The 15,274-nt window shown below is 36.3% G+C and overlaps 1 protein-coding gene across 3 annotated transcripts; it reads left to right on the forward strand.

Moving 5' to 3' along the window:
• The first annotated feature begins 4,544 nt into the window (after positions 1-4,544).
• LOC105032806 (protein DEHYDRATION-INDUCED 19 homolog 2) lies at positions 4,545-15,206 on the forward strand. 3 transcript variants are annotated; one of them, XR_003798797.2, is made up of 6 exons: positions 4,545-4,855; positions 4,940-5,115; positions 7,607-7,684; positions 7,841-8,109; positions 11,524-11,650; positions 14,873-15,206. XR_003798797.2 is itself a non-coding variant. In XM_029261138.2 (5 exons), exons 1-5 carry the CDS (start codon positions 4,780-4,782, stop codon positions 14,973-14,975), a joined length of 702 nt encoding a protein of 233 aa, XP_029116971.1. In that variant the 5' UTR covers positions 4,548-4,779; the 3' UTR covers positions 14,976-15,206. The 3 variants fall into 3 exon arrangements, 2 of the variants coding, with proteins under 2 accessions (XP_029116971.1, XP_010905677.1); XM_029261138.2 differs by lacking the exon at positions 11,524-11,650 and having other exon boundaries at positions 4,548-4,855; XM_010907375.4 differs by lacking the exon at positions 11,524-11,650 and having other exon boundaries at positions 4,551-4,855; positions 4,970-5,115.
• Positions 15,207-15,274: the final 68 nt, after the last annotated feature.

Consider the following 15,274-nt stretch of genomic DNA (forward strand, 5'->3'; position numbering starts at 1 on the left):
CAGATTTTTTTTGATATTTTTTTTATAAATTTATTATTAAAAATTAGATCTAATCTAATTTTTATTTTTAAAAAAAATAAAAAAATTTGAAAGAAGAACTCATTCTTCTTCAAAGCTGCGCACAAGAAAGAAGACACTTCTTCTTCCTTGATCTTTCTCTCTTTGGAAAGAACTTTTCTTCTCCAATTTTTTGTTGTAAAACCAGAAGAGAAGCCTCTCTTTGATGCATAAAAATCAGTAATAAAATCTTAAGAAGAAAGAGAAGAAGAGAGGGTAGGCGTGAGGAGTTTGGGGCGTCCAACTCTTGGACGGACGCCCCCTTACCATTTTTTTTCTTCTTGGGTGACCATAAGGGGAGGGACACCTCTTCCTTTTTCACAGGAGGAAGAGAGGAAAGAGGGCGCACAAGAAAGTGGGGCATGAGGTTTCTTCTCAATGTGAAGAGATGTGGTGGCGTGGAGTTTCTTATATCACATGGGTTGGTTGGGTTGAGTCCTATTCCAAATAGGATTCAAGATCTTGGTCAAATTCTAACTAATTCTTGAATCCAATCCTAACTAACTTAGAAATTAGTTATAACAAAATAACTAATTGGGTCCTAGCCCAATTATTAGACTTTAATTGAATTTATAATTAGTTAGATTAAAATCCTATTGATCCAGAGAATGATTCTTGATTGCGATCAGGGAAGCTATTTGATAATCGGACTTGATCCAATCAAGCCTATTATCAAATGGCATTTGATCAAATCAAAGCCTATTATTCAATAGGATTAGATCTAATCCAAGTTTATATAAAAATTAATTTCATATTCATGCATCCCTGAAATCAATTGGAATAAGTCCTGTTATTCAATATAGCTGCATCCAATTAATCCAAAGCCAATCTAATTGAATCCAATTCAATTAGATCTAATCCAATCCTCATGGTTCAATCAATTAACAATCATATTGTTAATTAATTATTTTTTAATTTACTAATCATTAGTAAATAATTTATTGTAACCTTTGTATAAGATTAATCATCAATCAAATTGATAATTAAATCCTTCAACGATTCATAATCGTCGATCAGCCATTTGATCAGATAGATACTTCTATATATGTAATCACATAGGTTCGAATCTAAGTCGATAGTATAAGAACAATTCTTGTACGAATCGATGTAACTATCTAGCAATGGGATCCGACGTCCGGATAGACCGAATGTATGCCCAACAACACTCTAGAATCCATATGGATATAATTACCGTATAATTCATCCCTTTGACACTTGATGCTCAAAGATGACTAAGGATAAACTGTCAACCCAAGATGAGTGGTCCATACTGTATCTTAACCTTAAAAATCCTGTGACTCCTTACTAAGATTACCTTATCCAAAATTTTGCTGAATTGAAATACAATGATGCATCATCTCCAATTTTACTTGGAGTAGTCAATCCCATCTTGACTCGCACTCAAACTTCACAAGTACTTGACTGTATCCAAAATCTTTTATCATCAAATTAGAAATTCAGATAGTCTGGCACCAAAGAACTGTGAGTTGCTTGCAAGTCACTGAGGTAGTCTTAGGTTCAAAGGACACATATATCTATATCTCATTAAAGAAGTCATTGACAGCAGAGTGCTTTGAAAGTGGTCACACTCAGTGAAATGTACTCCTATATATAATCCGTATACTATATCTGTGTCACCACACGTCTTGATTAAGAGGAAAACTAACTAATATGGTATACAATGACCTACACTCGATACAATTATTATCTTTGTAACAATTATATCATTTGGTCGCGAGCAAAATTTAAGAACCACATAATAAATCCTCCTTTATCATTTTGAAAGTAGCTCTAAGGACTTCATCATAACATGTGAGTTCTATTTTGAAAGATGTATTCCTTATGATGAATTTTATCGGATAATATTTATTATTTTATAATTTATATACATGTATGGAGCACAATCATCTACAACCTAGATGATTGGCTTTAAGATATATTTTGCAACACATGTTGCAGCAGCTATTATGTATGTTAGGAAGGAAGTAGAATATTTTATTAGTATATGGTACACTAAAGCAACATGGATATTGGCCTATGAATATATCATTGAGTCGGTATCAAGTATGAAATCTTAGCCAAAGATAGAATACCTTATTGTATCCCCTCTCCCCTAAGGGCTCCTCTAACTAGACCCAAGAAGGCAAGAAGAAAAGAAGAGGATGAGCCAAAAGATTCTAGTAGATACAGAAGGAGGGGTACATCCTTAAGGTGCAAGAATTGTCAACAGTGGAGCCATAACTCTAAGACTTGCAAAGGCCCTAAGAAGGATAAGACGAAGAAGAAATAAATATCACTGCATCTAGTCAAACTGAAAGCCAAATTAGTTGAAAAAGAGAGAGATCACAGGTATGTTTATAATCAATATTGAAATTAACAAACATTTACTTATCTTTCTGCATTATTTTTTACAGGCTAAAGATAGTGGGAGAAGTAAGAAGACAGCAACTTTAGTGGGTACATCCTCCTAGCCAGCTCCTTCCCAGCCTCTGTCCTCACAGCTAGGGCTACTTCCTCCCAGTCAGCTCCCTCCTAGCCAGGAGCTACTTCCTCCCAGCCAGCTCCCTCCCAACCTCTGTCCTCTCAGCCAAGAGCTACTACATCTCAACCTGCTCATGCTTTCTCATAGCCAACTCCCTTCCAACCAGTAATAGGTCATTTGTCTCAGATAGCAGCACCCCATTCATCTCAACCATGACATGTATCAGGGATATTTTGGTTGTATCAAGGCTATTTTGGATGTATCAGGGACTTCATTGTATTTTGTTTGGATTTTTGAATCCACTTGGGTGTATTTGGGTTATTCTGTCTATACACTGAGACTTTGTCTTGCTTTGTGAAATATTATGAAACAATTTGATACATTTTGAACACATGTGATACATTGTGATTTGTCAGCCACATTTTATATATTTTCTATGAAATTTTATTAAAAGTTGTGATATTTTGATGTGTGTGATTAAAAATTTCTTACAAGTACCTCGAAACTATATAAGATAATGTACCTCTGTTCATTCTCTTTTGAAAACAAGGGGTGTATAGTCAACACTTTAATAGTTTAGGGGGTGTAAGCATAACAGCAGTAAAATGTTCGGGGTGTTCATCGAAACTTTTTAATATAACAGGGGATAAGATTGCAAGTCTCAGAGAAGTTCAGGGGGATACTTACAGGTTCTTAAAGTAATTCAAACCATTACTTTATGATATTTTAACTTCAGAAAATGAAGATACACGTCGAGAATAGTAAGAAATCCTTAACATGTCGGGCATACACCAAACAACCCAGGTGGCCCTTCTTTTGTAGCTTAGCATTTGGCCCTCAAGCTTTTTGTTCTATTGCAAAAGCCTATTAATAATATCCTTGTCTCTAGCGTTTGAAGGGGGATCATGTCAATGGAAGTACGCACAGTCTCTATTTACCTGAAAATAATTTAAAGTTAAATAGACATTATGATAGAAAATAATGAAAATGACTATTGTACCTCATACATCCCACATCCAAAGGAATGCCAGTTAGGATTTGCGGTAGTCCAAGAGATTCTCAATGGTGATCTGGTTCCACAATGACAAAAATCGATACTTCGGAAGCAGGTGTAACTGGAAGAGGTCGATTAGAAACCCTCCATTGCCTCTTTCTCCATTGGTAACCTTCTTTTTTTTTCATGAATTTTTTCTTCTTGATCAAAGATCTCTCTCAGCAAAGACCGCAGACTCACTCATTTTCCTCCTCTCTATATTTAGAGCATCCAAACAATGGGTTATGCGAGGTACATGATTTTATCTTTTGATGCTTTGGCTAATACTCGACTGAAAATTGAAATCAAGGGTAATTTTGCTATTTCAAAAAAGTTGAGATGTTTTAAATTTGAAGATGATGGAAGAGGTATATTGATATATTTTAATAATTTAAGAATTAATTGAGATGTTTTAAATTTGAAAGGTACAAATGCATTTGATAAAAATTTGAGGGGCGGTCATATAATTTTTCTTAAGTATTAAAAAAATAATATTTAAAAAAAATCCGTCCAATACGTTAACATTAATCATTCTTTTGCGGAGGATACAACATCAACCCACGATCAACACGTGGGTAGATAAGGATGGCTGCCATCCGGGACCAAATAGGTGATCCTCAGGCTCTGGCTCCAAGTTCCAACGCCGTCACGCGGATCGTTTCATCAACCCGGCCAATAAAATCCACGTGCCCTGCCCTTCGTTCATGGTACGAAGGACCTACGCCCCGCGTGGCCGCCTGTTTTCCTCTATTAAAAAAATAAAGAAAATTTCCTTGAGATCGGATGTCCAAAAAACAGCAAACAGCATAAAAAGATCCAGCCACCGCATTTTGTAGTGGGCCCCATTTCTCTCCAACACAGTACGCGACATCTGTGCCCTGGCCAGGGTCATTTCCGTAATTCCGACCCAATGCCGTGTCCGGTTCGCGGCCCGCATGAGTGCTAACCAGCGGGGTCGGTCGGTAGGAGCGCTTTCTCGAAAGGGTTATCGGCGCCCCCGCTCGCTCTCTCTCTCTCGAGAGGGTCATCACTTATCAGCGCCCCGCCTGTCTCTCTCTCACATATCGTCTACTTGTTATTTGCAAATTATTATTTCTAATAACTATTTCTGGGGTTGGCAGTCACCGGCCTGGTTCTTCGATTAGGGTTTTCCGGACAGGAATCGCATCATCGCATCCAAGTTTCGGTAAGGAAAAAAGAGGAATCCATGGAGGCCGATTCCTGGAACCGCTTCTCGCTCGCCGCCTCCAGGCGCCGCCAGTCCGCTCACCAATCGCGAAACGGTGAGGCCTCAAGATCCTGATCCCTTTTTGGGTGTTATTTCAGGGGGTTCTGATTGTTGTGCGTTGTTTTGGGCATCTGAGAAGTGGGTTTTGATGGAACATTCTGGTTACCAGATCTGTACCTTGGGTTCGAGGAGATCGATGGCGGTGAGGACGACTCGCGCGCGGAGTTTCCCTGCCCGTTTTGCTCTGAGGATTTCGATTTCGTGGGGCTTTGCTGCCACATCGATGATGAGCACCCTGTGGAGGCTAAGAGTGGGGTATTACCTCCTATCCAGTCTTTTGTTTTTGTTTTTCAGTGTTCTTGAATTATCCGATCTTAAAAAGGATGAGCTTTGTGCTTTTTCTCTATAATTGTTGAATAAAAATACTTTTTTTGTGATGGAGATGGTTATTTTTGTCGGGAATTTGTTAGGTTTCTAAGTTTTTTTATTTTCTAATGGTAGATAGAGTTTTCTATGGGTTTTCTATCTTTGTAGGTGTTTGCTTCACTTTCTGTTTGGCTATGTTTATTAGCTGAGGGGAATGCATGATTTTTATAGCTTTATCGGCTGCTGATATTACCTGCTTATGGGAGGTCAGCTGGATTTTAATCCGAGATGGTAGCTTTAAGTGTTTATCTTTACCTTTCTATGGTCAAAATTTTGTATTCTCAGATTTTTAATCTTTTCTTGTTTAATTAAATTACTTAGGCTTGCTGTTCCTTTGGTGCAGAGTTGCCACCTACTAAGTTAATGAAAATTTGTCGGAATTTTATGATATTCGCTTGTTTTTGTGGCTGTACTCCATGTCACACTTGCTCTCGTACGTGATTTTTGTTCGCCGCAAATATTGATATTCTCTTCAAATAGAATTGTCAAAGCTGGCATTTTTCCTGAAATTAGTTGTGAACATATTTAATTTGCTCGTTCTGTAAACAATCTCTACAAAAAACGTGATTTTTCTTCAACGATCCTCTCTTTCCCATTTTTAAATCCCTCTTTATTTTATGTGAAGTGGGTGATAACAACTAGACGAGCAATTGCCTTGTAAGTACAAAATCTTAGAATTCAAGTTGCTGGGAGTGATTGAAATGCATGTATGAGCATTGTCTTTGGTTAATATTGAGTGCCATTATATGGTGATGAATCTGTAATAAGCTTTTGCTTCTTTGTTTTAGATTTTCCATGTTATTGGTCAATATTATCAAAGTGTTGTGCTTAGTAGCTCCATCTATTTTGCCTCCATCAGGCATTGTAAGTGGGCTCAAGCATTTAACTGCTGAGGAAGATGTGCTTTCATACTATAAGAATTTTGAAAGCTTGTGTGTTTTTACTGTGCCACAAGATCATATCAACAACAAATATCAACCTACTGGCACATTCAGGAATCTTGTTTAAGCAGCTCCAGTTAATTATACAAGCTTTCTAATTTAAATTTTTTTTGGGAACTAACTAATAAATTTGTTTACCTGGTGGAAAGTCAACTTAAACAATTAAAAATAATAAGCATAAGGCGGTGAAAAATGGATAAAAGAAGGGTGTAGTTTAGATCCACTGTACGGGGGGCCACTGGAGCATGATGGCATTCAGGGGGTCATGTTATTTGAGCACCACAGATGGTCACTTTGGATATATGCCCACCAACAGCCTTACTGGCATTGGTTGTCGATTAGAAGAAACGTTTCTTTCCTAAAAAGAAATAAGAAGAAAAGGGAATCAGTAGACGCAAATATGTTACTTGGATATGATGACAAATTCATCATTGTCACAAATGAAACCGAACCTTAAGTTGAGAAATAGTTCACAATAATCTCCGAATAGTGAATATGTATAGAATGAGTTCATGAGAAGGAAAGCATGCTTGGAAAAATACAAACAAATGAGTGGATCTTTTTCTTTATCACAAACAAATACAACCTGATGCCTCTATGATGTGGCCTCTAAGTTCTATTGGGTTTGCACATAATGGGGCTATCAGAAGTTTGATATTCCATGGATTTAGTGGGTCCTGCTCTACTTAGATGAATAAGAGGAAGAGCAAAAACATAACTATAGCAAAGCTCTCTGAGTCATGACTCCAATAAATTTGTGCCATAAATCTTGCCCCCTCCAACCAAATTTATGCGAAACATGATTTGCCTCTGCCGCATACACATGTTATCAATTTATTCCGAAAGGGGTTGCCTTGGTGCTAAACTGATCTTGGAAAGGGACCCAAAAACTGTAGGTTGTGATATCTGTGGAAATTATCAATGCTTAAAGATCTCATTTGGAAGTTGTTCAGATTGGATGACCTTGCAAATAGTTTGGATCATTATGTGAATCTGTTGTTATATATCCACTTTCTTGCAAGTACCCCTTTTGCCCCTAGATCATGTTAAGTCAGACCAGGAATACCATTTAAATCAGAATAGCTATATCATGAACTAACACAAGAACTATAACAGAAATCTGTGAAATATAAGTATCTACTATTACTTGTATCAAAGTGAAGCACATATCTATGCTGTATCACACAGCTTAAAATGGATTTCTTCATTCTCTTTTCATACACAGAACTATAGATAGATGCTTTAAGTACTGTAGAATGTAATGTTGTACCATGCATGTGAAATACACCATGATGCTATTAGCTTTAAGTTGTTTTTTTTAGAAAGCATATCAGCCCTGAAGTAGTGGTGTTTTTGGTGTTCAGAAGTTCTCTAATTTATTGATTTATGTTGAAAAATACTATTAATGCTTAGAATTGGCATGAATAATGCCATTGCAGGTATGTCCTGTTTGTGCAGCTAGGGTTGGTTTGGACTTGGTTGGGCACATAACAACACAACATGGAAGTTTCTTCAAGATATCCTTTTGTCTTTATGAATGACTTATCGTTTTTGAAGTTTAAGCTAATAATATTCTGCTTAAGAAGGTTATAGTATTTCTTTATATCTGGATAAAATGATTATGATTGGTGTTTAAATAATTTTAGCAATTGAATTCCTTAATAGAAAACCACATGCAATATAGAAGGAGATTCCGCAGAGGTTCATCTGGGTCCCATTCAATGCTATCTTTGTTGAGAAGGGATCTAAGGGAAGGCAATCTACAATCTCTTCTTGGAGGATCTTCCTACATGGCTGCTCCTTCCTCTGCGGCACCCGATCCCTTTCTGTCATCATTGATTTACACTTTACCTGTAGCTGAACCATCAAGAGATGTACAACCTGAGTCTTTGGATGAAGGAAGGCTGGTTAACAAGAGTTCAGATGAAATGGTTGCAGAGAGGTATGATGCATTGGATTCTTAGTTTAATGTTCTTGTCTTCTCTGTTGTAAGAATCTGGTGTATGCTTGATGATTGAAATAGGTGTTATTTATGTTACTTTAATGTTCCCTTCTTCTCTACATCTTATGAATGCGGTGTCAGCATGTTGATTGAAACTGGTGACATTGTTTATATCTTATGACTTATCAATGGTTCAGCAACTTCCCTTGTTCTTGAAAAATGTTCTTTTCAGAGGTGTCAAGTACTTTAATTATCACTTTGTGGTGAGGATAATTGTCGTTTTGGACAAGCACATGATGCATGATGTTCCGTACTAGTTATTGAAAATTAAGATCTATGAGGACATATATTAATCACTAGAATCATATGACATCAAGAAATGCAGATAAACTTATGGAAAATTGTACTATATTTTCTAGTATTGTATTTTGTGTTGAGTCTTATGGTGGCCTTGAGTTATTTTTAATGCTTTTCTCTATATCTACTTTTTGGATGTCATGAAATTTTTCCATATTGTAAACGGAAAAATTGTAGTTTCATCATGCTATGCTTTGACTTGCATCACAATGTATATTCAATTAGAAGTACATCAAGTTTTGCTATATTGGTGTTTATTGCCCTGTACTAAGTGTAATGTCTGGTATTGTTACTGATCTAAGACTCAGTTTGGGGGGTGTATTGAATCTTGATACACCGAATGAACCCTTGTAACAGGCATTCTAATATCATATCAGCATGGCACCAATACAGTGTCCAGTACCGGTGTCCAGTACCGAGATGGCAAACTTTAAAGTACATTATTTTGCATGATCACATACTAATGGCATAAACATCCTGATGCATCATTTAACCTCTTAATTATGTTGTACATCATTGATCACTTCTGATTCAATTTAAATGTAAGTTAGTAGCAACTGCTTGAATGATGATTGAAATGTCAAAATTAAGGTAATGCTCATGGACAGTGGAATTGATGAAATGTCTCAAATGTTTAAAAAAGAGGTGGAGGATCTAAGTTAAACTGGATGGAATCATTGTTCAATAAAGGATTGGACTGGTTGGTTGTGGTTGAGTATATAGCCCCTAATAGCAACACTTGCTGAAGGACTTATATGACCAAATCCTTATTTGGGGTAATGGTTATTGTTTATTAGAGGATAACTTTTGCAGGTTTCATGAAGGTGGCATCTAGGTTGGATGAACCGACTATCTGGTTTTGGTTGGTCCTTGTGTTAGTTATGGTTTCTATCTTGGTTTCAGGCATTCATAACTTTGTTTGCATGTATCCTTTTGTTGGATAATATTTTCTTCATGCTAAGTTGGTTATTATGTAAATCAAGTCAAAGTTTGCGAAAGCTCAATGCTGAAGGAAGCAGAACCTTAAGCAACTTTTAGATACCAAAGAACAATACAAATGAATAGGAAACTATTTTAAGGAGATGAATACCACTTGACATGGATGGGATTGAATGGAACTGGAGCTTTCATGCATCTCGAGGAGATCAAACTGTAGATGAAAATGAAAAGTTAATCCTTAAGGATATCTAATAACTTTTTCCTCAAAAAAGCATGGTAAATAATTTAAGAAAGTGCAACTTTGACTTCGAGCTTTTTATGTAGATTTAAAACTACCTTCCTTACCTTAATGAAGATGCCTGTTTTGCTCTCTTTAAAATCTTCCCAGTTGCATGATATTTGCTCCAAATGGAGCAAATCTCTGGGATTCCGAGTTTGAGCAAAAATGATGACTACAGGTGACGAGTTATCCCGAACTTCTCAAGTTAGGAGTTGATGACAACTGCCCAAAGTGTAATAAATTACACCTTATGCTTGACCGCATGCAGCGTGCGTTCAATGCCACTGTTTAATCCTCTTGTTAAGAGCATCTGCAGTTAAGATTCTTTTTGTATGGATAATTGTATCTAGAAAGAATTGCATAATGTTAACACCTTATTCCAGCACACCTATCCCGATTCCCTCTATCAACAATAAACATCTGAAAAGATCTATCCGTGATGGTCGACTGTAAATTTTGCACTCCATCCTTCAGCTACCTACATAGACATCGCTCAGCATGCATTTAAGATTTATGCCATCCTTTTTGATTTATGCCATCCTTTTTCTCAATGTCAACGTTAGTCTGTCAATCAAGTAGAAGAGGAGTCTTTGTCAACCACTCCGTTTCCTATGTCTCAAGTTCTTTCCAAAAAAAAAAAAATCAACTGCTTGTACACCATATCCTGCCATCGGATTGTTCCTGATTTTAGTATCTGGGCGACATGCAATTTCCAGAAATATACATAAGCGATTCTTCAACTACGTCTGAATTTCTTAGTAGTGATCTAGCCTATTCTGAAGTTGACACCAATCCCTTCTCCCGTTTGCCTCATGAATTATTTTCTCCAAACTGCAGATGCATCATAATTAGCTTTAGCATTCTTACATGTTCCCCTTCCCCCTGTACAATCACATTTCCGCTTTTCCACATACTTTGTCATAGTAGATAAGCTTTGCAATTATTTTACTGAAATGCTCTATCATCCAGTATGATTTTTAAGTTCTTATTCCTTTCTCCATTTTAGTTAAACATCCTGCCAGCTAACCTCATGAGTGCTTGTATTCTTATTATTTTTTGAGTTTACTGGGGAAAGCAGACTGAGATCCTCGCTAACTGGTTATTCTCCCTTAACTTTCATCCATATGCCCTCTCTCCTTTCTTGTTATGTGTGTGATAAAAGGGAAACATTTATATCAGCCACAGTTAAACAGTTTTACATTCTGTGAATAAACACAGAAATATCAAATACAACATAGAATTGGCTTCACATGATTTACTGTTGACCTATTTGAATCCATAGTTGGGCCCTACCAAAATATGCTACCTAATCTTTAACTCTTTTGGCTTCTCTGTGACATGCTTTACCTTATTGTCCTTGAACTGTAGGAGTAAATGGTTAATGTTTTCTTTAATGGGGTAAATTCTCCAATAGATCCTCCATCTCTCTTACAGTGGTGTAAGTTTGAAAATAAGTATTTCATCCAGTATTGTTAAAGGCCCTAGGCACACCTAGGCACTAGGAGTCCCTGAGTCTAGGCGCAAGGCGTAGGCACGCGCTTGAGAGAAGTCAAGTGCCAAAAACAAAAAAACAGAGAACTAGCTATAGGTAAGAATTCTAGCAAGTAAAAACTAGCATCCTGTTATTAAAAAATAAAAACAAAAAAAGATCTAGGAAGTCCAGTATGTAAAAACAGCTCTAATCCAAAAACAATCAAATAAGTGCTTTCTAAATTTCTAATTGGCTAATCCTCATCATTATCATCATCATCAAGCAAACCAGCTTCATCATTTTTTTCTTGTTCCTCTCTGATATCTTTCTTATTCTCATCATCTGTCTCTTCTAATTCATCTACAAGCTGCACTTGGGATGGTGTTAGGCGATGAGATGAGATGGAGGTGCTTCTTAGGCGATGAGATGAGGAGTCTGATGGAGATGTTCAGCTTCTATCTTCTGATTCTTTTAGGCGATTTCAAGGGCCTCATGTAGGTTTTTAAAGCCTGTTTGACTTTTAATGATGCGTTTCCACTTTTCAAGCCCTATTTACTATAATTGACCTTTTTATGTACTATAACTGACCTTTCATATTTTTAGAAACTAAAAATTAATACTTGTTGGGATCTGGCACCTCTTGGGCGTCTCTAAACAATGCAAAGGCGTGCGCCAGGGGCGTCTAGGCTGCACTTGAGGGCTGTTGCCTCGCGTAGGGGGTACAAAGGCAACAGCCCTTGCGCCTAGTGCCTTTTGCACCTAAGGTGCGCCTTTAATAACACTGATTTCATCCATTTGGATTTTAATAAGCTGAGCAGCTTTTGGACTTCAACCACTCAAGGTATATCAATAAGATCTTGAATGTTCATCATTAGCTAAAGATCTTTACTTCAGGATGATCTGCATATTTCTCATTGACATTTAAAGCTACATAATCTAGGCCTGAAAAATGGATGGGATATTAATAATATTAATACATGTATCCATTTTTATTTGGCAATATGAATACAGATGCAGAGACTAATGGGATGCTAAAATTTGTATTGATATTCATTTTAATGGATGTAGATATGATTGGATATTGACAGTATGGATACAAATGTAGACAGTTGAATAATGTATAGAATGCTATTTTGACTTTATTTTTTATTAACTCAAAATAAGTGTCTTAGTGCTTCCTAACTTATATTATTATTCTAAAACAAAAATGATCTGACAGAAGATGAAAAAGAACTAACTGCATCCGCTCAATCACCTTTTTCTTTTGGTGGGTCCTAAAAATTCTGTCGAGTTGCACACCTTGGATTAAAACACTGACTGTTAAAGATGCAATACACTAAATCATAGACATAGCTATTTGGGGAAAAAAGTTTAAAAAATATATATGTTGATGTTGTGACTTATTCCTTTTGGAGTTCATGAGAACCATTTGAGGAGACTAGACAAGGATGCAAACAAATTATCGTGAGAGAGAGAGAGAGAGAGAGAGAGAGAGAGCAAACGGGATAGGACATTTGATACAGATCAAAAATGTGTATCGATATCCGTATCCCTTTTTCTTTGACAGATACAAATATTGATATGGATATTATTCAGATGTAAAATTTGTGTCCAAATCTAGATAAATTTGGATATGGAAATGGATTCGGATGGATATTGTCTGATTCATTTTGTCTTAACAGGATTACAATCTAATTTTTCATGATATGTTCTGCACTTTTATGAATGGTATTCATATTAATTTTGCAAATAACAAGGGTAAATCAGATTTGTTATTGTACTGTTGAGATTGTGGCCAAATACCTCTGGACTGTGGTTAGTTGTTAGTGTCTAGAATTGCAAAAGATTAGTGTGAGTTCTTTTGATGTATGTTGTAGCTTTATTCACGTGATGGATCACCTTATATCACCTAGTTTTGTCTTGAATCCTGGAGTTGCTCTTTCTTGCCAATTGTACTATTTTGACACATTTTGGACAACTTGTACGTCCGCTGTGAAAATGCTGCAACTTCCACACTGCAATCTAGAACTGTTATTCAATGCCTTTTCTTGCTATATATTGTTTGAGGTCAGTCCTATGGCATAAGAAATTCCAGCTGCCTGGATCCAGATCCTGTGGGGACTGGTAAAAGAATGGAAACGTAGTAATATATGATTGATGATAGCGAGTAGCACTTAAAATGCACATTTTTGTCATCAAGATTGAATCTCCATGAGCCAGTATTTTGAATAATGAGAGGAGGAGTCTGCCATTAATGATGCAGGATTCTAACAATCTTGCATTATTTGACAACTTTAGATATGCAGCTTTGTGGCTGAAGACTTGCATAAATATAATTAAATTGGAATAGATGATCAAGCTTGTTTTTGGGGTTTGGATATTTTTTAAACAAACTTTGATTTCTTTGCACTCTAGACAAATTGAAGATGAATATGTTTTCCAAGTTTGTCTGCTTTATAAAAAAAAAAAAAAAAGGTACCAGGATTTCTTGGGACGTGAAACTTTAGCTGTTTTTTTTCCCTCCCAAAAAGAGGTGATGGGGTAATCTGGTTCATCAGAATTTTTTAATAATTTAATTTTGCTTTGAACTGAATAATTCATAGTAAAATGATGCCTTTGATGAAATCAATCTCATCTTTGGGCTTATTGGTGGCTAAATTATTGTAATAAAGTGGTTTTGTCATGGCATGCTTCTTGAAGTGGGGTTTGCTATGATAACAGGGAAAAAGCTTAGGTTGCCAACCAGCCTCCCACACCCACCAAAAAGAAAAGAGGTTTCTAATTATGAATTTTGTTTTAGTACAGAGGAATAAGGTTAGGACTGATGAAGGGATCTAGACTTGGGGATCTAGCAAGCTTGAAAATTTTGTAGCGGAAGTTTAATTTATTTTATGATCATGGACTTGTAGTTATCTATTTATGAATTTTGAGATTTGGGTTGGTATTTGTTTTTGGTTTTAGATGCTCTGAATCAGTTTTGGTTTAATTAAGAATTTGAATTGAAGTTTTTTTATTATTTTTATTTATGATGTATCTGTTATTATATTTAAAAAGATGAACGTTGGCTTTGTGTTATCGTGAGTTGTACCCGTTGATAGCATGGCGGTATTATGTCCAGGCGTGATATTAGACAACTAGTTCACCTTTCGAAGTGGTCAGCTTTTCTGGAAAGAATTGGATGATATTGTTTTGGCATATTGGCCCAGTTTTTATCAGCAGCATAATTCATAATACTTTTAGTTTTAGAGAAAATATTCGACCATTATGAATTTTGTTCTGGTAATCAGGTGAGACCCATCAGGCAACTAGTTCACCTTTCGAAGTGGTTAGCTTTTCTGGAAAGAATTGGGTGATATTGTTTCGGCATATTGGCCCAATTTTTTTAGCAGCAGCAGAATTCATAATACTTTTAGTTTTAGAGAAAATATTTGACCAACATTTAATTCGCTTGTAGTGCCATAGGGGCCATTACAGGTCCTCTACAGGTTTATTTCTACAGTGAATTTGCTCTCATGTCCTTGATTTATGCAACCATGTAATTATTGTTGCTTCCTATAATTCTTACTTCACCTTAATCTATTGCATTGAAGTATCGTTATGTGTATTTTTTTTGGGGTAAAGTAGTATCGTCATGTTAGTCTATATGTTGGTTGTAGTTTTCTGATTATTTTAGGACTTATTTTATCCATTTCATTAATCATTTGACGTACTACCAGGGTGGAACCATCTCTATCTGATGAGGATCAGAAGGAGAGAGCTCAAAGGAGTGATTTTGTACAGGAGCTTGTGCTTTCGACAATATTTGATGACACATTATGAAGGAGTGCTTACCTCCACGGTGGCCACAGCGGCCGTTGAGAAAACGCCAGGATCATCAGTAGGCTGCGTCATTGTTGTAATTGTTGCTCATCGTCTCCTTTGAATCAGTGGGAGCATTTATTTGATGGTTATATATTTATTACTGCCTTAAGAGCGAGAGAGGAGCATGGAATGTATTTATACATTTAACATCAGTATCAATATCTGAAGGGACTATTTCTACAACAACAATCTATCTACCCGAGCCATGTCTGATTCCTCTTGGAATTACAGGTTAGATTGCTGGCAAAGTTCATTAT

Source organism: Elaeis guineensis, chromosome 5 (assembly GCF_000442705.2).
Source record: "Elaeis guineensis isolate ETL-2024a chromosome 5, EG11, whole genome shotgun sequence".
Lineage (NCBI taxonomy): Eukaryota > Viridiplantae > Streptophyta > Magnoliopsida > Arecales > Arecaceae > Elaeis > Elaeis guineensis.

What these genes read in the sequence shown, in the direction of transcription:
- LOC105032806 (XM_029261138.2), top strand. Translation starts at nt 4,780, where the DNA reads ATGGAGGCCGATTCCTGGAACCGCTTCTCGCTCGCCGCCTCCAGGCGC. An exon ending in CGCTCACCAATCGCGAAACG is followed by an intron (nt 4,856 to 4,939) that starts GTGAGGCCTCAA and finishes GCATCTGAGAAG; the next exon opens with TGGGTTTTGATGGAACATTC. An exon ending in AACATGGAAGTTTCTTCAAG is followed by an intron (nt 7,685 to 7,840) that starts ATATCCTTTTGT and finishes ATAGAAAACCAC; the next exon opens with ATGCAATATAGAAGGAGATT.